This window comes from Galleria mellonella, unplaced genomic scaffold, assembly GCF_026898425.1.
Source record: "Galleria mellonella isolate WM207_F2 unplaced genomic scaffold, CSIRO_AGI_GalMel_v1 utg116, whole genome shotgun sequence".
NCBI lineage: Eukaryota > Metazoa > Arthropoda > Insecta > Lepidoptera > Pyralidae > Galleria > Galleria mellonella.
In genome coordinates, this window is record NW_026441978.1 from 4,024,972 (window position 1) to 4,047,202 (window position 22,231).

The 22,231-nt window shown below is 33.1% G+C and overlaps 2 protein-coding genes across 3 annotated transcripts in view; both read right to left on the reverse strand.

The window, feature by feature from the left end:
* The window catches only part of LOC113512928 (adenylosuccinate lyase), a 48,796-nt gene extending 47,666 nt beyond the window's left edge, over positions 1-1,130 (reverse strand). Inside the window, exon 1 of the mRNA XM_026896896.3 lies at positions 816-1,130. Coding sequence (XP_026752697.1) covers positions 816-983 — 168 coding nt within the window. The 5' untranslated portion in view covers positions 984-1,130. The remainder of the gene's footprint in view (positions 1-815) is intronic.
* A 1,566-nt stretch (positions 1,131-2,696) lies between these two features.
* LOC113511761 (hydroxysteroid dehydrogenase-like protein 2) lies at positions 2,697-21,984 on the reverse strand. Of its 2 annotated transcripts, none has more exons than XM_026895487.3 (12): positions 21,764-21,984; positions 21,526-21,689; positions 18,999-19,090; positions 15,751-15,872; positions 13,448-13,534; positions 12,489-12,607; positions 11,549-11,645; positions 10,588-10,682; positions 5,783-5,862; positions 4,995-5,106; positions 4,226-4,354; positions 2,697-3,887 (listed from the first exon to the last, which is right to left on the reverse strand). In XM_026895487.3, the coding sequence occupies exons 1-12, from the start codon at positions 21,784-21,786 to the stop codon at positions 3,775-3,777; spliced, it is 1,233 nt and encodes a 410-aa protein (XP_026751288.2). In that variant the 5' UTR covers positions 21,787-21,984; the 3' UTR covers positions 2,697-3,774. The 2 variants fall into 2 exon arrangements, with proteins under 2 accessions (XP_026751288.2, XP_026751281.1); XM_026895480.3 differs by lacking the exon at positions 5,783-5,862 and adding an exon at positions 8,463-8,593 and having other exon boundaries at positions 21,764-21,982.
* Between the last annotated feature and the right edge of the window lie 247 nt (positions 21,985-22,231).

Sequence of the window (22,231 nt, forward strand, 5' to 3'; positions counted from 1 at the left end):
TTATTTGTCCTGGCTATCTAAACTACCAAGTGTAGTAAGCTGAAATTTGGAACAAGCTTGTAAGTTTATTCTATACACCAAGCATCTGGTAAAAAAGAAGGAAAAAAGAAAGAAAGAAAGAAGAAAAAGAAACTTTATTTTACAGAAGGACTTTTGAAAATTTCAACTTAGCAGAGAAACACAAATACCACATGAGCAATAGCAAGTACACATTATGACTATGTTATAGAGTAATTAAATATATATTGTAACATCAATATACTTAATATAAAATCATCGTCGTGAATAATTTATCAGGAATCTGTTGTTACATTTATAAATCACAGTAATAAATGTGAATTATAAATAATTATTCAGGGAGTTACTTTTCCATTTTCTTGTTGACATTTGTTGATAAGATAATATCTATAAAGCTGCCAGGTACATAGTTTTATTTTAAATGAGTGGGTAGGTTTAAGTTTACATTAAAGGTTTGAGTATGTACTTTCATAAAAATATTATATTAAACTTGTATATATATAAATCAACAATCAACGCACACAAATATTATGCTTAAAAATTAAACCTTAAAAAATAAAGCTATATGCCTAAGAAATATTCATTTTATCTAGAGCTCACAAAAATATAATGACAGGTAAATATTTTGCTTATTAAATGTGTAAATAATAATTCACATTCATTATCTAGAGAAGACTAGGAAAACCTTGTTTGTAAGATGCTGCAGTAGATTCTAGGTTATTTAAAATTTTTATTAAAACTTGTACAAATTTTCTCATGATTTTAGAAAAACACGTGAATAATAAACAATCACATACCTTTTCAGCTTTAGCTAAGTAAATCCAAAGTTTCCTCCAGGTCGAAAACTTCTTCTGATCACTGAAGTTATATTGCATTTCTTTAGATGCATATCTTGTACTTAACGGCGATCTATAGTTACAATATTCCGAATTTTGTATATCCACAGGAGCATCAATGGAAAACATCTTGTTAATATTTTGTTTAGTACTTGAAATAACTAAATTAGGTTATAATTTGCGCGAAACCGTGAATCGCTTGAACAAAACAGAACAGCTGTAGAGATGTCGTTGACAGTCGAATAGAAGTGACACTGACAGATTTCATTTCAAGCAATCCTATCCGAGGTCGATTTCCAGACCCGCGAATATTGAACTTGTGCACGTAAGATAACAAGGTTATCCAACTGATGTAATTTAGAAAACAGTATTACGAAAATAGGTCGATTGTTTTGTACGTTACTGTAGGGGATCGCGATATCGGGGGGACTAATATAGTACTGATAAAACGGTATTTATTGTGAGACATTCCAAACAACATTCTTACGCTTATGAATATGAGATAAATAATTAATGATGCAATAAAGTAGTGGAATTTATTTTCTATTTGGTTGACAGGTTACTAAGAATATTAATCTGTCTATTAATAAATAGAGCTTGACTTTGTAGATTGCCTTAATTAAGACATTCTGTGAACTAACCGCCTCCATTGGGGGGAAGGCTTTGTTAGTCAAAGAGACTAGTCTCTATTGCTAATACCCTGATGGATTGGGGAGAAGAGATTGTTAGTAATGGGGATTAGTAGCCGACCTCCTCGTGGTTTTCCCTGGAAACCATGGCGATTAATTTATTGCTAGATTCGTCACGGTGGGCTGATCTGCTTCATCCTCACCTATCATTCCTAACTGGTGTCCCGCCGGGGGGGAAGGGATTGTTAGCGATGGGGTCTAACAGCCCCATTGCTAGTTCTTGTAAAATTCTTCACGATGAGCTAACTGACCTGCTTTCATTCTCATCTACCATCTCTCATTGGTGCCCCGCTAGCGTATACCGATAGTGCAGGCGGGGTTACCATTTCATTATCACTCATTAAAAAAAAAACTAGTGTCCCACCAGTGTATACTGATAGCGCAGGTAGGGGTACCATTTCATTATCATCCATTAAAAAAAATACCCTGACGGGGAGAGGAAGTATCTTGGCAGGTCGACCTCCACATAATCCGCCCTGGAAACCGTAGTGGTTAATGTTTGTCGAATTCTTCGCGATGGACCAACTGATGTGAGTTCATCGTCAAATATCTCTCACTGGTGCTCCGTCAATGTATACAAATAGCGCAGGGGAGGGGGAAAGGGATTGTTAGTAATGGAGACTGAAAATCCCATTACTAGCAATATATCCAACCAGGTCGACTTCCTCGCGGTTCTTCCTGGAAATTATCATGGTTAATTCCTGATGAATTCATCATGATGGGCTAACTGGCCTGTTTTCATTCTCATCTATCACCCTTCACTGGTGCTCCGCCAGCATATCCGTTAGCGCAGGCGGGGTTACTATACCATTTTCACCCATCAAAAAACAAAAAAATAGCGCAGAGAGGCTAACATTCTATCAATTAAAAACGAATTGCCTCCACTGATGCTAAACATGTTTTTACAATCAAAACCGCTACCCGTTGATCTAGAATTATGAAATTTGTCAAGAAGCAATGTATGTAAATGTGTGTAGTACAAGTAAAGAATCAATTGTAAAATTACGTAAAATTGTAATTATTTCACAAAAAAATTAAGTTAATGATTTTGTACGTAACTCTCGTTGCCCGAGTCCGACTCGCGCTTGACCGGTTTTTTTAACTATATTATAGTAAGCTAGTATATACTATATTAGAACCCAGTAACAATACATTTGGCAATATAAAACCTTTATTTACAACAATATATATCAAACTGATTACATACATCATATTATACAGTATATGTATATTTTTATAACAGTATAATAATAATGATTCTTATTTATGTCAAAAAGGTTGTCATTTATTATATCAATCTATCTATAACATCATTAAGGCACATGTAAGTATGGAAACCACAATGCAAATCGGAAGTAATATTTCAGCAGTTCTTTTGTCATTATTCTTAATTCTAAATTTAACAAAATCTACGATCAAAATCAAGGATTATTCCTTATTCAAAAACAATAAGTTTTAATTCATAAAAAGGTTACGAAACAGCCAGTACGTTAGCGATGTAGTTTATTATAATAAACATTCGAAGTTTGGTATGAAAACCAAAACTAAAGGAGTCATGAAATTAAAAATTAACTATTTATTTTAAAAATGTAATACAGTTTTTAATCCATTTATTGATTCATAGTTTTATTAAAAAATATACACTACTACCATCACAACCAAGTATTTTACACGTTTCTAAACGAAAAAGTTGTTATTACCAATTAATTTTGCTAGAAATTAATAATTTAACAAAATATATAATCATATTTTAATCGACAAATATAGACCCGCATGGTCCGATCTTGACCTTTTCTAATTCTTTTAATACCTAGAACACAATACATATTTAAAAAACTGAAAACTATTAATCGATTAAAATTAGCCCTAATTACTGATGCTTATAAAATTTTCTAATTCATTTTAAAGATTCGAGTTCCAATAGCTTTAAATAGACTTAATTTTGAGCCATCATATTAGTAACACATTTTTTCATTGACTTAACGTCGACTAGATACTGTGTCGATTGTTGACATTTTAAAAATCATAATTTATTGTTGGTGACTTCTCGATAGTTATTTATCATGTTGATTACGATATTATTTGAAATTCTTGTCTTTTTCTAATAAATAATAATATCTTCTGGGACTTAAATACAAGGATTTAAAATAATATTAAATATCAAGATTGTTTTGTGGTTTATATAAATGTACAGCGATTGAGTTGAGTTTTGGTATACTTGGTGATGGGGGTTAGACTTTGTTCTTCAGAGATTTCATCATCTTCTCCAGTTTCATTGCCTTTTGGATGTCACCAGCGATCTTGAGTTTGCCCATCATGAATGCTGTAGTTGGCTTCAGTTTTCCTATGATGAAACACGAAAAAAAAAAATTAATATATATTCTTATTAATTAATTAAGGACAGGCATTGCACAATATACTAGTTGCCACGCTTGGCAGGCCGAGAGGCAGAGTGTCGCTGCTGTTTATGCCTCGATCATTAAGTTCCCTTAGTCGCCTCATACGACACCCAAGGGAAAGGAATAGGTGGTTCATTCAATATGGGGATCATACGGCTTACAATTAGATTATTTGCCATTCTAAATGACGTTAAAAAGAAAATAGATTTCATATTATAAACATTTTTCTTCGAAGTAACGCGGATAATACTATTTAATATATATTTTTTAAACACTAGCTTACCAGCAAACATGTCAGCGAAGTTGGCGCCGTCCATTGTGAGGGTTGCATCGGGAGGGCTCTTCGGCTCGCCCTGGCCGCACGAACCGTCTCCGTTCTTTAGATCTATGTGCCATACACCTTCTTCTTTGCCTAAAATATTAAATATAATGTTACTAGATCAACAGTTCTCAGAGTTTTGGCAACGGTTTCTCTAATAAGATAAAAATTTGTTTGAAAATTGTTACAATATTGTACACTGCTCTACCAGCTGACTTTGATGCTGCTTTCCACTTTGGGTTTGTTGGAAGAGAACTCTTTTAGTGTTAAGCTCGCCTTTGTACATTTGATTACCTCTGTTATATTTTTATGTATCATTATCATGTCAGCCTTTAGCTGTCCACTGCTGAACATAAGCCTCCCCTTGGGGGGTATTGCCAGTAGTTGCCAAGATTAGCAGGCGGATTGGCAATCACAGTTAGGCTTTGGAGATGTTTTAAGCCCTCCTTTAGTAGCCTCTTACGACACACACTGGAAAGGAAGGAGGTGGCCTATTCTATGCCGGGAGCGACACGGCTCATTTTTATGTATATTTTAGAAGGCACATAAGAAATAGTGCCATTGACACCACACAATGCACGAGTATCATAGTGCATTGTGTGGTGTCTATGGCACTATTCAAGTCTGTGGACAATAGTTACAACTATCAGACATCTCTACAACAATAGTTACTCCCATCAGATTTTTATTCAATCTGTTTGTCATTTTAAATCGAGTAAAAAATAATCCTCACCTTTCACATTGAACTGATAAATCGCCTGTGTCTTCTTCACCAGGTCAGCTGACAGAGTTTTACTGATGGCGTCAAACAGCTGTGGAATCTGACCACCTGCCCCTGCTTGAGGCTGTGTAAAATATTTCATTCGTTTTAAAAAAATCACTACAATTATGTTTAAATTACTTTCTTAACTAACAAAAGATGGCAATAATGTTTATATATAGTTGTTGATATCTAAAATATATAAAAATGGTTGATACAAGTTGATGTATTGCAGCGCCATCTAGAGATGTCATATAAGCAATCGGACAGCATAAAATCCTTTTGCATGAATGTTTTATGTACCACATTTTGCGATAGTTGGCGAGTTGGTGAAACGGTTTCAAAGTATGAATTTCAAATATATAAATATCAAAACCCATTTTTATATATTTTAGATAATATATACAGTATGATGGTATTAAGGGCATTTGTTAAAATTATAATGCCTGGGCATATTATATGAAATGTGATAATGAAAAATTATATGATTCTAACTAAAAAGCCAAAAAAAAAAAAAAATAACAGTAATGATTTAAAATTTTGAATGTTCGTTCTTTATATGAGGACATCTCTTAAGAATAGATATCTCGAAATTTCCACAGAATGGTAACAATGGAAATTTCGGAAATAGATCGAAAACAGCTAACCTGGAAATATATATCTAACACTTCTCGACTATAATATGCACTGGCTATAACATAAAAATCATACAACAAGAACGACGAATCAGTGGCCATAGAGAATTTAGAAGTTGATCACACCTTTTTAACTTCACTCTTTGGCTGTGTGGGCCAACCGGGCTCGTTCAAAAAGAAATCCAGCAATAGATTTGATACATTACCTGTGGACAAACAATTTGTCGACTTCAGATATAATCGTTAATTTTACCCATAGATAATTTTTTTTTTCAAACTTTCGTTGAAAGCCTATAATAGCCTAGAAAAGTTGCAGTGAAAAAATTAATACAGGATTACAAACTATATTGTCTATGATCGTAATTTATATAATTGTAACTTATTTATTGTATTAAAAAATGGCTAGCCTAATGTATTTTCTACCAGCTAACCATTAGGTAGAAGGAGAAAGCGTTTGATGGCCAGTAATATGTAAAAAACTATGACTGTAATTTTTTTTTTTTTTATTAAATAATATGTGTACTTGACATGTCTATGACCACTGATTGATAAAAATGTATTAGTGTAAAATTTATGCATTCAATTAACCTCAACCTTTGCTTTTTTTAAAAACATATTCTTTTTAAATAAAAAACGTGTCAGGTGAAACATTATTAATTGGTTAATTGATGACAATAAAGGGACTGTTTCTGAAACGTTATTCTCTAAATTATTCTTTTAAACTTTGTTCCGTGAATTAAATACAACTGACCTGACAGAAAAGAGAATTATAAAAAAAAAAACCAGTGATATTTAAGAAGGCATTGAGAAGTTATGGTGGAATAAAGAAACTAATACACATACTCGAACTCTGAAAACATTACACTCGTATCTTTAAGCAATTGTATAGAAAAAAAAAAATATATTATCGATTTTTTCCTCATAATCTTTCTTTTTACTATAATCATCGCTAATTTAAAACCGATATTGACGATTGTTTTCAATCGGTTTACTGTTATCGGTCACATAGGTACCAATTTAGTCAAGAAGTTTTGTGGAACAAAATCTAAAAATTTATAGAAGATAACATTTTCGAAATGCTTCTATCATATTTTGTTACATACATATATATGTCTAGTTAGTAATTCATTAATCATAGTAATAAATTAGTAATCAGATTGACTTATAATAGTAATAATGATTATTTCAAGAAATACTTAAAAATAGGGGTTCGCGATATATACATTATATCAACCAAAACAATTAGGTACATAAATAATTATAAATAAATATAATTCAAATAAATACATTACACTACACCGCCATCTATTGTGTCTATCTAGAGTTACCAATTCGAATAGGCACCTACAGTCCTTGCACGTTATGTCAAACAACAAAAAGAAACAGAACTGACAGGACCATATCTTTGACGTTTTTTTATAACAAAACTATTATTAGGCTATTTTGCATCGTTGATACAATTATAAATTCAATTCAATAGTATCAAAATTATACATAGATACACTATAGGGCTTTATTTAAATATTCCGGAAATATTTTATTTCAATAATAATCATATTTAATAATTAAACAAAAAGACCGCCTTTTGTACCTTTATGTGTATATTTCAATCTGTATTTATGTTACTGTATTTCACTAGAATTATTCACTTGTCATTGTATATTTTTATTGTATATCTTTATTGCAATAAAGAGTTAAATAAATAAATAAATATATTTATTTTATATTTATATGTACATATATTTAATACATTTATACAATAATAATAAGTAATATTCATAGTAATCATTGCGTGAAAAGATGACGAAAGAGAAATAGAATGCGAAAGTTAATAATAATAATAACATAGATTATAATAGATAGAGCATCGAGTCTCAAAAACGGGTCAACTATTTGTCAGCTAAATTTCAAACTAGCTGGCTCGTTTTTTTATGTGTTCTATATAGAACATTGATAAAAAAAATTGTATAAGTATATACTTATATAGTAATGTATCTTGACGTATTATTTAATGAGTGTTTACGTATTAAAAAAGAAATCATAACAATTTATCACGTAAAATTGTATGAAAAAGTTAACCCGCTTTTTTTGCATGGAATTTGCATTTATATGGAGACACTCTATATAATTTAAGCATATATACTAATAAGAGTACCTGAAATATACTATACTAAGTATTGTGCATATTATTTGACATATAATGAACAGTCTCCGGAACCAACGTGCAAGCATGAGACGAGTTATGAGAGGAAGAAGCACGAAATGGCGAGATTTAGGTACTCGGTTCTCTGGAGTAACATATAGATAAATACAAATAGGTATAGCCATGGGCGTATTTAAGGGTGACCCATGCCCACTACAGGACTGTCTGGTGTCAACCCAAAGATGCGAGTAGAACTCTCAACTATGGATAAAGACATGTCTGAAAGTACATGTGTCTTTTTAAAGGAGCCAGGCTCCCCCTTGATAATAATCTTATATTAAATACGCCAATGGTTAAACCTATTTGTTTGCTTCTATAAGTCATAATGGTATGTATTTTTATAATAATTTACGGTTAAGCAATTATTTATTAAATTATTCGTAACAATCTCGACATCACATTTGAATTGACATATGAATTGGCGGGAAAAAGTCTCTTATTAGATTTAATAAAACTCGTTTATCTAGTAAAAAAAAAAAAAACATTTTTGTCCTTGACTAAAGGCAAAGGCAAAACTTATTAAAAAAAAAATTACTGCTCTGGAAACCAGTGATTTTAGACTACATGTTTTTAAATAAGTGTTGCCATCATTGCCACACAAACCTTCTCTTCTTTGCGGTTAACCGCGGACGTATGGTAACGTCGCGCCGCCACAGAGAACACAGTCGCGCGGTGTTGTGTTTTCGCGACCGGGTCGTCAAGGAATCCGTCCAATAATAGGTTATCCGCGTTTTCTGAGGCCAACAATAAGGACTGTCAAATGTCTGATTTATCTAACTACCATAAGTTTTTAAAACAGGCTGCAAACAAATTGAATATTATCACCTTATATCTTTTTTCTTTTTCACTAAATTCTTAATTTGAAATAAAGTGACAGAACTCTCATAGTTAAAGTAGGTATGCAGGAAGGTTTTAGTTTTATTATAAAGGGGTTGTTACACTTCTATAAATTAAGCTTATTTATTACGAGAAACATATCGGAAGCAATATCTTTTTATGCTAGTTAGATTAAATACGTATATAAATTTACACCATTTCTTATCATCATTATCAGTCATTAAAGTCAATTGCTAGACATAGGCTTTAAAATTGGCCTTTGAGTAAGATCCTCAATTTTTGCTTCTAGTTATTATTCGTTACATAAGTATTGCCGTTCTTCTTAGTTGCAGATAGTCTTACTACGTTTGCCACTTCGTAATGTACGTTAGATGTACCACTTCAGACTGTTATTTGGTTATGTTGATCCTCTGACGAATAGGTGTCGCTTCTTCAGAGAAATAGGAGCATAGTTTTTTCCATACCTCACTAAGTTATAGACAATCTAGGAAATAAGACATGCCCATATGTCACTTTTCGACAGAAACGGGACATGATTAATATGCCGATTTTATTATAAAAACGGTCATCGATATTGCATGACAGGTCATCTCAGCATTCCGATATATTGTCAGTTAATTGGGCAACTTTGTAGAGAATTAAAAATACACCAAAGTTCGATACATTAAAAAAAGTCATTAATAGTTAACAAATAAGACATTGAGGACAATCAAACTCATAGAAGGTTTCCTTTTTTAATTATCAGTATTATACTATTCTTTAAATACTCAGAATCGACGACATATAACAACATGCGTTGTAAGCGAGCTTATCAGGTCAATTTTACTCTTTTTTTGATATAAGTTGTCGTACTATGTGAATAATAGGTTAAATGAATAATAACAGGAGGTTGCAACTAACAAAATCTTCGCACAAGCCGACAGTTAAAAATAAACTAATTCGGCGGATAGTTCTTCATGACAATCTCATTTCGAAAAAAGAACGACAAGGCGTCGTATTGAAGAGAACAAATAAAAAAAAAATCATTTTACAGCTGTAAATAACACTGTGTATAATAAAAAGCGTATAGTTACCGTCTGCTAAACTGCCAGTATAAGCGGATTTAATACAGGCAGTTTATCTACAGTTCAGGACAGGATTAATAAATATGGCAAATTTTATTGAAAGTTGGAGTAACGTTATAATAGACTTATACACTTGTAATTAGCAGGATATAGGATCACAGTTAGTTCAATTTATAAAACTTTCAAATATAAATTTGAATTTTTACACAATCTTTTAAAAACAATGAAATACCCTAGTGAGAGTAAATTTCATTTCTACTCTGTATTCATGACATAAAAATCTTTCAAGGACAATGAAAATACCTACACGTTATTTATTACCAGATTTTATTTGTTTCTCAGCCGTTAGGCTTCTTATTTGAATGATCTATTATGAATATGCATATTAATATCAAATTTACAATCTTATAACTGATTTATTCCTGATTATTATTTATAACATTACTTATTCTGTGGCATTTAGAAAAAACAAGCACAACCAAACTTGTATAATGTACTTGTATGTGAAAAAAAAAAATTAGTTACTGCATAGGTCACGTGGTAATCCAATCATGTTCTAAATATATTACTTATAGACATTACAGACTTTAAAATTAACATTTCAATTAAAAAAAAACAGTGATTTTAATGATAACAAAATTAATATAGGGACCAACATGAGGGACATTAATTCCAAAAGGAATAATGAAATTCGATTTAAAATTGGCGTATATATGTATATACACATAAAATAAGGATAAATTAAGACCCTCGTTAAAAGCTACTAAAAATATACGACAATCAAGGATTTCTACTTCTGAAATTTTTTAAGAATATACTGTACTTACTGGGGTCACAAGCATATGGAGTCAAATCTTTGACACCAGCTTCTGTGACGATGTCATCGTCGAGGGCGAAGTTTCCTGTGTAAGTTTTCGGGTCTCTGTGAAAATTTTAATTAAATCTTTATAAGAAAAAACAAAATCTAATCTGTAAATGTGCTGCACAGTTTAAAATTTAAGAATGATTGGACCAATTCAGCGTTTCTTCTTTTCAATATTAGTTGAACTCCGACGAAGGGTCTTATGTGGTTAAAAATTAAAAAATACCGAGAACTCCATTTTTATTTTTCCCTTACAAGTTGTTCCTAGCTGATAATTCTAACATTACAATTAAATATTGATCGAAATTTTGATGCTGCTGCCTATCAAGAGATGAACAGCAGTGTTTCTTTTAAAACGTAGCCTTAAAACCAAAGCCTGTGTTTTTATAATTCTATGCATACCTAAGGCATGTTATTATAGTATTCTTGTGCAAAACAAGATATTTTCTCTACTTTCTTTTTTAATTTTAATATAAATTTCGGAAATATAAAGTTCGGGATTTTCGCAAAATCATTCTGGTTAAACTGACAAAGGAAAATCTAGTGTTGATCCTTAATCATTCCCAAACAATTATAGTACAAAATAATAAACTGATTTTCAAAATTGTCTTAAGCTGACCAAAGTCATAAGAGAAGATTTGCCGGTTTTGAAGTCTTTCAACTTTTCCTAATAGATTGTTAACATTGCTACTTACTTCAGGTTGACCTTTAAGCGATTCCCCTTGGAAACCATCCTGGTTAATTCTTGTGGAATTCACCACGATAGGCTAATTTATCTGCTTTTATCCTCACCTATCATCTCTCACTGGTGCCCTACCAGCGTATACCGATAGCGCAGGCGGGGTAACCATTCCATCCTCACCCATTAAAAAAAAATAGACTGCAACTGTTACGTGTTCTAATAAATACAATAAAAAAGAACTTACTTGCATAGCATCACATATGCCGCATCTGATACGATGTCAACTTTCCTACTGGTTGACGTGTCACCGGTCAGCATTTCAATGGCGGCTGTGGCGATGGCTGTGCAAAAACATTACTATTATAATTTTAAGTGTTACAAAATCAAATGGTCACCAAGCAAGGATACCCTGTGTTATGAGGAACCAGGCAATGAACACCTGAGGACACAATCTAGAACATCCAAAACCGAAGCAATTCGTTTACTAAACTAGGGCGACAGGCAAATGGAACCCTTTACGAAGGATTTATACAAAGCAACATGGCCGCCACTGCACTCGGAGTTCGTCATTATAACTGTGTTATTTCCCCGCATTGATGTGATAACCTTATTGTAACAATATAAAGAGTAGGGGGAAAAGGATTATTAGCAATGGAGTTTGACAGCCCCATTGCTAGCAATATACCTTATTAGGTCGACCTCCACGTGGTTCCTGAAAACCATCGTGAACAATTCTTGTTGAATTCGTCACGATGGGCTAACTGACCTGCTTCATCCTCATCTATCATCCTTCATTGGTGCCCCACCGGTGTATACCGATAGCGCGGGTGGGGTTACCATTCCATTATCATCCATTTAAAAAAAAAATAAAGAGTAACGGAAACAACTATCCCAAACTCTGAATATCCTTTTATGTATAGTTAACATTTCTGTTGTGGTAAAATTTGTTTCTTCATTCACGTTAGTTACTACATTTTTCATTCCTGTGATGCCAGTAAAAAGCAACTAAGAGAGAAAACATGGTTGCTAGCAATATACTCATCATAAGCTACCTGATCACCGTCGATTTATAGTAAGCTAATATGTGGGGAAACTGGTATCCAGTACTGGATCATCAGTTGTTCTGGTTATGGCTGTTGGTACTGAAAATAAATCGATTAATTTACTTAGTAGAATGACAGTACCTGTGCGTGGCCACAGTGCATTGACACCGATGTTGAACTGTTTGAATTCTTCCGCCATTCCTAATACGCACATGGACATTCCATATTTGGCCATCGTGTACGCTACGTGGAGAGAGAACCTAAAACATAAATTATAATAATTATATTCAGAAATACTTTCTAAATTATTGGCAGACTGCACAAAGGTGTCAAATTGCGAATCGTATCATAGGCGATATAGTACACTCTGTTATATCCATGATACTGCTCATGTCTATAGGTGACTGTTACCACTTTCCATCAGGTGAGCCGTCAGCTCGTTTGCCATTCTAAGTTGTATAAAAAAAAATTTATAAATTCTTTCTTTTGCAGACGACTGTGTTGTCCGTACTTAATGTAGTTGCTATGTAGATACAATATATATTTATATTGTGTATTGCCTTAATTTGTTATTATAACTGTCACATATTTTTCACCACATCTGCCCTTCATACGCTTTCTGTTTACCCAATGGTTAGCTGGTAGAGAATACCATATGGCATTAAGCTCGCCATTTGTACAAAGTTTTATTGTGCAATAAAGAATAAATAAATAAAAAAATACAAGGTTAAAAACTTGTATTTTTTTACCCGCGGTTTTGTCCGTTTGAACAGGATGTGTCGTTTGACCAAACTTAAAGTAAACTATATCTTTTTCAGTTTCAAACATAACCTGTATATTTTAAATTTCGTGACGACTGATTGATCCGTGAAGCTGATAAGAGGTAACAAACAAACAAACTCACTTTTACATTTATAATCATCATACCATTCATTAACTGTCCACTGCTGAACACAGGCCTCCCCCATAAAGAGGGTTTACAGGTAGTTGCCGCGTTTGGCAGACGCATGGCAGGGTTGGCAACCGCAGTTAAACTTTGGAGCCGTTTTGAAAAGGAATTACTATGTTTATAATATTAGAAAGGATTCCAATAAACTTACCAATAAGGGTTCATGTTGAGGGGCGGAGACAAATTTAGGATGTGGGCATGATTGCTGTTCTTGAGATGTGGCAAACATAGCTTCGATCTGAAAATGTAATAAAATTAAAATTTCTATAGCATTTTGACGACTTTATATTTAGGCGACGGTTACCATTTTCCATCAGGTGGGCCGTCAGCTTGTTTGCCATTCTAAGTTGTATAAAAAAAAGACTTCCGTGGTGCTGTGCAGACATGAGCCTTTCCATAAACGAGTTTCAAATTCAAATCTCAGTTACAGTACAGTTAATTTAGGATATTATTTTTTTAAAATAATTTATCAGTGTTACCATGCGCACGAGAAAGAAGACGCCGGACGTCACTCTGAACCTATCTCATACATGAAGTAGCGATAATGTCTCTATCAATAGATCGTGTTATCTTAATTTAGAGAAAAGGCAATAATGTGTCTGATTGTTTGGCGCTTATTTTTAATAAAGATTTCTAAGGTACAATTTTTAATTTAACTATTTAATTATCTTGGTTAATTTAAATTCCGTTATGGTAGATTGTTTATAAGTACTTATTTTTTTCACATAATGTGTAATCAATGTAACAAATCAATAACTATGCGGTAGATAACATTTTCAGTAACATGGTCTAACAGCCCCATTGCTAGCAGTATCTGGACGACCTCCACGCCGAGTTCTCTCGGAAACCAATGTAGTTAATTCTTATGAAATTCTTTACGATAGGCTAATTGACCTGGAGGTCTACCATGAAATAAAATTACGAAATTTCGGACCCAATTTCGTGTTTTCGTTCATACAGAAATCGTCGCAGTAAATGAAGCTTAACATTTCATTCATTATAAATCCTATTATAAAAGTCTACAGGAACGATATTTTAATGTATTTAATATTTTTAAACGGTAGATATTATGTAATTTGAACCTCAAATTTCTGTTTCGTTCGCCCGCGATATTTCGGAAAACATTTCCTGCTTTCATCCTCACCTATTACTATTCACTGGTGCCCCGCCAGCGAATACCGATAGCACAAGTAGGTTTTATCACCCATTAAAAAAAAAAAAAAAAACTTATTTGAACAATGGATTTTATAAATAAGCATTTAGTACACATTTATATTTATAAAAATATAAACGATACAATTAATCCTTGTAATAAATAAATATTTACTTTAATAAGTAATTAATTAGAGAATATTTACTATTAATGAGTGATATCGAGATATTTATATCGTTATAAACAATTACAATTATGATTTATTATGTGTAATTGACGTAACTTGCTCGATATTTTTGTATGATATTATGTAATATAAACTATTCTATTTCATGGATTACTATAATCTAATATATAAAATTCTCGTGTCACGGTGTTTGTTACCAAACTCCTCCGAAACGGCTTTACCGATTTTTATGAAATTTTGTGTGCATATCGGCTAGGTCTGAGAATCGGCCAACATCTATTTTTCATACCCCTCAATGATAAGGGTGACCCACCTCTAAATATTTTATTTTTTTGACAATTTTTTTATTTTTATTTTATTATGACTTAGCATTGAAAAATACATACAAATTCAAATTTTCACCGTTTTACGATCAACCCCTGTTTTTTAATCGCGATTTTTATATGCCTCAAAAGGGTTACAAGATAGCAATCGAATATAATAATTGTAGTACGAGAAAATTTCATGTATAGTTCTAGAAATAATGTATATGGTAAAACAACGTTTGCCGAGTCAGCTAGTAATTATATATATGTATACATATACATGTATGTATTTTATTGTAAATTGTCTACTTAGCACATTCAGTAAATCCTTAAATTATACCATTACCAATTGCTAGAACAAAATTATTTTTAATGTAATGAGTAATGTAATTTTTTTAATTCTTATTATGATTAAATTTAATTAAAATATTCCAACCTTGTTTACGCATTAAATATATCAGGAAAAAAAAAAAACAAATTACATACTTTACTGACCTTGGGAATGGGGGGAGAGGGATATAGAATCATTATATATTATTAGCCATATCTCACCCTTCAAACCAAAACACAGCCATGTAAACACAACTGCTTCACGACTGAAAAACGAATGGGACAGAGGTACCCAAGCAATCGACTTTTGTACAAAGTCTCCCTCTAGTGAGGGAGACTTTAGAATATAGATAAGTAATATATCTAATAATAAATATGAAATTATTTCTAAAATGCTGCAATTTTTGTTTATTTTTTTTTTCCATTTCAAAGAGAAGTATTTAGATTCTTTTTTCTTTATTTTATTTTTATATACTTACGCTAAGAAGGTACCCCTCGTGTTAATATTATGCATCAGGTCGTATCGCTTCATGTCGGTGTGCGCTGTATCGGTGAGTGTGATGGCCGATGCATTGTTCACTAATATATCAATACCATTGAACTGAAAATATAAGAATTTCATAATTTAATATTTTTTTTGACGTAAAATAAAAAAAATATATAATTACAGGGTTAAAAAAGTCAAACCTTTTATATACCTATTTTAGCTATTCAACTGTTTTGACGTTTTGAGGTCTCTTTCTTTTGCGCTAATTAGTCAATTTGAAAGAAAGTGACATAACAGTGTAATAGTTAAAATTTTTATTTTAATTTTTATTTTTATTAATTTTATGAATGAGGGATAGTATTTTTTTTATACAACTTAAAATGGCAAACAAGCTGACGGCCCACCTGATGGAAAGTGGTAACCGTCGCCTATAGACATGAGTAGTATAATGGACATAACAGTATACTGCTTCGCCCATGATACACCCCATGCGTTGCCATTCCTGAGGACTCAGATGTTATTCCTCTTTACCCTGTAACTCCATATCCCACCCTTCAAACCGAAACACAGCCATGCAAACACAACTGCTTCACGGTAGAAACACGAATGGGACAGAGGTACCCAAACAATCGACTTTTGTACAATAATAAATTACATTTACTTAGATGTACTAGCCACCAAAGGCCGAGCCTGTATCTCAGTGGACAGTTAAATAACTTCTAATCCTAAAAATAATCCTCACAAATATTATAAATGTGCTATTTTTGTTTTCTGTCGCCTTAACGGTTGAATCAATAATGACATTTAGTGTTATTTAAAAGGGAATAGGCTACTTTTTATTCAAATCAATCAATATATCCGTTACACAGATGTAGTCGCAGGTGAAAACTAGTCGAGTATATTTTAGTTTGAAGGCCAAATAATAAGTATAAATTTAATAGTTGTTTACAAACGACATAATTTGGCACACGCTCGGTGGCGTCCTAACTAGCATATCAGTGGGATCAGTTGGGCAGGGGGGAGGGGGATTGTTAGTAACCAAGACTAGTGGCTCCCCCCTGAAAACCCGGGGGATAAAGGCTTGTACTTATAAGGTCTAACAGCGGGGGGGAAAGGATTGTTAGTAATGCAAACTACCAGTCCCATTACTGGCAATATACCCTGTCAGATCGACCTCCACGTGGTCTCCCCTGGAAACTACCGTGCTGAATTCCAAGTGTATTCATTATGTTAAGCTAACTGACCTGCCTTTTCATTCTCACCTATCATCCCTCACTGGTGTCCCGCCAGCGTATACCGTTAGTGCAGGCGGGTTACCATTGCATTATCATCTATTAAAAAAAAAGGTCTAACAGCTCCATTGCTAATAATAAACCCTGTCAGGTTAACCGCCGCACGGTCGCTCCTAAAAACCGTTGTGGTAAGTTGTCTTAACGTATTCATTACAATGGCCCAACTAACTGTTTCCTCACCTAGTATTTCTCACTGGTGCTCCGCCAAACAAGTAATAGTACTAGCATGGTTACCATTCTATTCTCATCCATTAACAAGAATATCAATAGGTAAATTAGTCTCTCAAGTTATATATACGCACAACGGCCCAAATGAGAGGCTAAGTGTAGAAAAGAGAGTCCAATTTACATTACATTAAACAGTCTCTCAAGATCGACCTGGTTAAGGTTTAATCGACGTCTCAATTTGAAAGTAAGCTATATATAATTAGTTCAATCGATTTAGGTATATAAATTTATGAGCCAGCTCTATGACAACAAGCATATTCACAAATCATCAACATTAAAAGATAAGATTTACGTGTAACAAAAACAAGTACGAAATACTGATTACACAAGTACAGAGGTACGCGAAATGCAATTCTTAGTATCCTTATTAATATGTGAAAGTGACTTTGTACAAAAGTCGATTGCTTGGGTACCTCTGTTCCATTCGTGTTTCAACCGTGAAGCAGTTGTGTTTGCATGGCTGTGTTTCGGTTTGAAGGGTGAGATATGGCGTGAATTTACTGGGTACAGAGGAATAACACCTGAGTCCTCAGGAATGGCAACGCATGGGGGTATCATGGGCGAAACAGTATACTCTGTTATGTCCATGGTACTGCTCATGTCTATAGGCGACGGTTACCACTTTCCATCAGGTGGGCCGTCAGCTTGTTTGCCATTCTGTTGTATAAAAAAAAAAAAACTTTGTTACCTTGTAGTGTTAAGCTATTAAAGGCGTAACCAATCAATATGAAATCTGGTATATGCATATTACGAGATGGAGAGGGAGATAGGCTACTTTTTATCCCGGTTTTTTTTTTAATGGGTGAAAATGGATTGGTAACTCCACCCGCGCTATCGTTATACACCGACGAGGCACCAGTGGAAGATGATAAGTGAGAATGAATGCAGGTTAGTTGACCCACTATGATGAATTCGACAAGAATTAAACATGATGGTTTCCAGGGAGAACCACGTGGAGGTCAATCTGAGAAGGTATATTGCTAGTAATGGGGCTATTAGACACATTACTAACTATCCCTTTCCTCCCTTTTTATCCGGGTTGGGGCAAACACAAGGGGGGGGGGCAAAGGGATTGTTAGCAATGGAGTTTGACAGACCCATTGCTAGCAATATGCCCTATTAAGTCGACCTCCACGTGGGAACCACTGAAAACTATCCTGAACAATTCTTGTTGCATTCGTCACGATAGGCTAACTGACCTGCTTTCATCCTCACCTATCATCCTTCACTGGTGCCCCGCTGGTGTATACCGATAGCACGGGTGGTGTTAACATTTCATTATCACCCATTAAAGAAAACCCGGTCACGTGGACGTAGTAAAACTAGTACGATATGTTTCGTACTAGCATTAAAATGCTGTGTGTTTCCGGCATAGATCACCCCTACCTTTCCCGTAGGTTTCGTAAGGGGCAACCAAAAGGAGGGCGAGAGATGAGCAGCAGCGTCTCTCTTAAAACATCTCCAAAGTCTAACTGCAGTTACCAATCCGCTTACCAAGCGTGGCAACTACTGGCAAAACAATGTATGGTATGATTGATTCTATTTTATAGGTCTTCAAAAAATCTAGTAGTCTATCTTTTAAGGATAGCTTAATATACTTATCTAATTCATACCCGAAACAAGCTAATGTAAAAAAAATTTAAGCATATATGTTTTACAACCTGTGCAAAGCCAGGGCGGGCCGCTAGTATTATATAAGGATAATTATTCTTTAAATTACCTTTTTGGCAGCATCATCAACAGCTTTTTGCACTTGTTTCTCATCCCTCACATCCACAATACATGGCAAAGCTTTCCCTCCGAGTGCTTCAACTAAAAACAAACAAAATTATTACAAATGCACTTTTGTATTCTTGCATAAATTGTCAAAATTCTATCATTAGATTCGATAATATCTTATCTAAAGAGACAGGAGTGAAGAAGAAGAGGGAGGGGATTTTTTTGTGATAGAAACTAGCAGTCCCATTGTTAACACACATATTTGTCCACATATTTCCCATGAAATTGATGTGGTCAATTCCTGGTGATTTCAGTTTCAGTCAGCCAGTAAATGAGCAAGTCAAGTTAACATATCATTCCTCACTCTACCAGCATATACCAATATACCACATTAAATTAACGTTTCATTTTCTCCTATCTAAAGAAACCAGAACGTCATTTAATCTTATTATTTTCCTCCAGTCAAGGTCAATGATAAATGATTGTATTTATCGATAATTTATTATATATAAGTCACTTAATACAATAAATTTATTAAAATATCATGTTTTATATACCCTATAGGTTTAAACAAAATGATAAACATTTATTTATGTTTATAAATTTAACATATAGTCTAGAAAACAATTTAGATAAAGTAGATTACCTAAGGTTATATATATATATACTATATCATAAAGTATTTAATAGTTAGGTATATCAATTATTATATAAAGATTTAAACTACACTTTCGAGCCTATTTATGAGCTATAAGTGTATAGTCCTATTTTTTAAGTTTTAATGTAAATTTATGTTAACAACCACATCTCTGTGGATCAGAAATTAAAATTAGGCACAAAGATATTGATCAAATTCAAACACCCAAAGACTAAGGCCACGGCATTGTCAATAAAAATAAATATCTCAAGAAAAGTAAAGGAACAGAGGTCGACCAAACAGACAGTAGGTAGATGAAGAGGTAATGGATCATGTGGAAGGAAAGAGAGGAGGCCTATGCCAAAAAGGTGTCTACTCCAAATTAGAACTTAAAAAAGTATGAGTTGGGGAAGAATAAATGGCTATTTTATTTCATTTCACTAAATAGTCTCAAACTAAATAGAGTTTATACTTTAATTATTAAAAATACTTTTTCGTAAGTACACTATGTATGAATAATGCACAATAAAGTAACTGCTCTGTTAGACCCATTGCTAGCAGTTAATATATTGTATTAGCAATATATCTTATCAGATGGACCTTCACATCATTGGCCTTGACTAGGCGACTACCATCCATCCTGGTTAAAAATTGTTTAATTTATCATGATGAGCCAACTGATCTGCTTCATTCTCACTTATCATCTCACACTTTTTTCTTTTATGGGTGAAAATGGCATGGCACCCTGCCTGCGCTATCTGTATACACTGGTGGTGTACCAGTGAGAAGTGATAAATTAATGAAAAGGCAGGTCAGTAAGCCCATTATGATAGTTAATGATAAATAAGTTACAATCATTTCCAGGGGGAATAGCATGGAAGTTGACCTGATAGTGTGTATTGATAGCAATGGGGACTAGCCTCACCATTACTAACAATCCCTTCCTCTCCATCGTCTCACACTAGTCTCCACCTACACATACTAATAGTGCAGGTGAGATTAGGATTCCATTCACAACCATTAAAAATATATACAAATCAGAGGGCAAGGAGATTGTTAGTAAAAGCATCTAACTACGAAATTACTAGCAATATACTATATATATAATATAGCAATATACTATATATATAATATAGCAATATACTATATATATAATATAGCAATATACTAGCTATAGGTATAAGGTTGAATTCCATGCAGTTTCTCCTGGAAAGCTTTCTTGAGGAATTCATCACCATTCGACTAACTAGCCTGCCTTCATCTCCACTATTATCTATCGCTAGTAGCCTGTCTGTGTATGTCAATAGCGCAGGTGGGGTTACTATTCCAATTTCACTCATAAAAAAAAAATAAGTCACAAATACAAGTATGTGTACTGTAAAAAAAATACTAAAGTAGATCAAGTGCTCAAAAAACCAGTTCTTTTAAATTTTTAAGTATGAAACTCTTAAGTTATTTAATATATTTAATTTTGAAATATTAAGTTGAAAAATATCTCAAATGAAAAGTTAACATTTAAAAATATATTCTCATAATATTAATATACATATATTCATATACAGGTTGGAAAGGACAGATTGGCCAAAACAAAAACAGCTGATCGTGATGAATGGTCTTGACAAGATGTACCTAAGTACTTGACACTGAATAAAAAAAAATAAGAATATAAATACTTCAATAAAACAATAAATTGAAATGATTAATAATGGACAATAAGAATTGAAAGTAAAAGTAAAAATGTATATGAACAAATAAATTTTTAATAATTATGTTATAATCCTATAGTACAAGTTCAAAGTCCAAAGTAACAATTGTATTCAAGGTAAGTGTAAGATGACACAAAAACTATGAGAATTAGAGATGAGACTTTGAGAATAATAAATGGACTTACTCTCTTCAGCTGCCGTGTAAATAGTTCCTGGGAGTTTTGGATGCGGTTCAGCAGTTTTAGCGGCAATAACAACGTTGGCACCATCTTTTGCAGCTTTTAAAGCAATAGCTTTTCCGATACCACGGGAGGCGCCAGTAATAAACAGCGTGCGACCCGCTAATTTTCTAATAAAAAATATATAAAGTCAAATATATGTGAAAGTGGTACAATAAATAAAGTTACTCCATAATATATTCACCCAGTATTAGCCACTAAACTCATGTTCGATGTGTAATAGACGACGGTATTGAATGACCACCTTCTTTAATATATAAAAACAGAATATTTTTATCTTTTGATAATAATTCAGTTTATTACTATTCAATTTCTTATATGATAATAATTACTGAAAGAATAATTTCTAGTGATCACTACGTGTAATAGGTAGGTAAGCACCTAAGTAGGTAAAACAGACAGATAGAGACAAATGTAGGGCTTTTATTTATGTCGGCAACCAGCGCTTATTTCTCATTTGCAGTCATTCAATCATTCATGAACTATGAATAACATCAGGGTATTGTCACTTGATAAAAAAAAAGGTTGTATTAAATCTATATAACTAATCCAATTTTTGTGTTAGAAAATAGCTAGGTCATATACAATATCTATTAATATTAGTATATAATCGAAAGTCATATTATAAAGAGTTTAGCAACAGTAAGAAATT

Coding starts and splice junctions, on each gene's coding strand:
- LOC113511761 (XM_026895480.3), bottom strand. CDS start 21,786: ATGAGTTTAGTGGCTAATACTGG. Junction 13,535..15,750: donor ACGAGGGGTACCTTCTTAGC/GTAAGTATATAA, acceptor TTACATTTTCAG/ATCGAAGCTATGTTTGCCAC. Junction 10,683..11,548: donor GCATATGTGATGCTATGCAA/GTAAGTTCTTTT, acceptor AAATTTTCACAG/AGACCCGAAAACTTACACAG.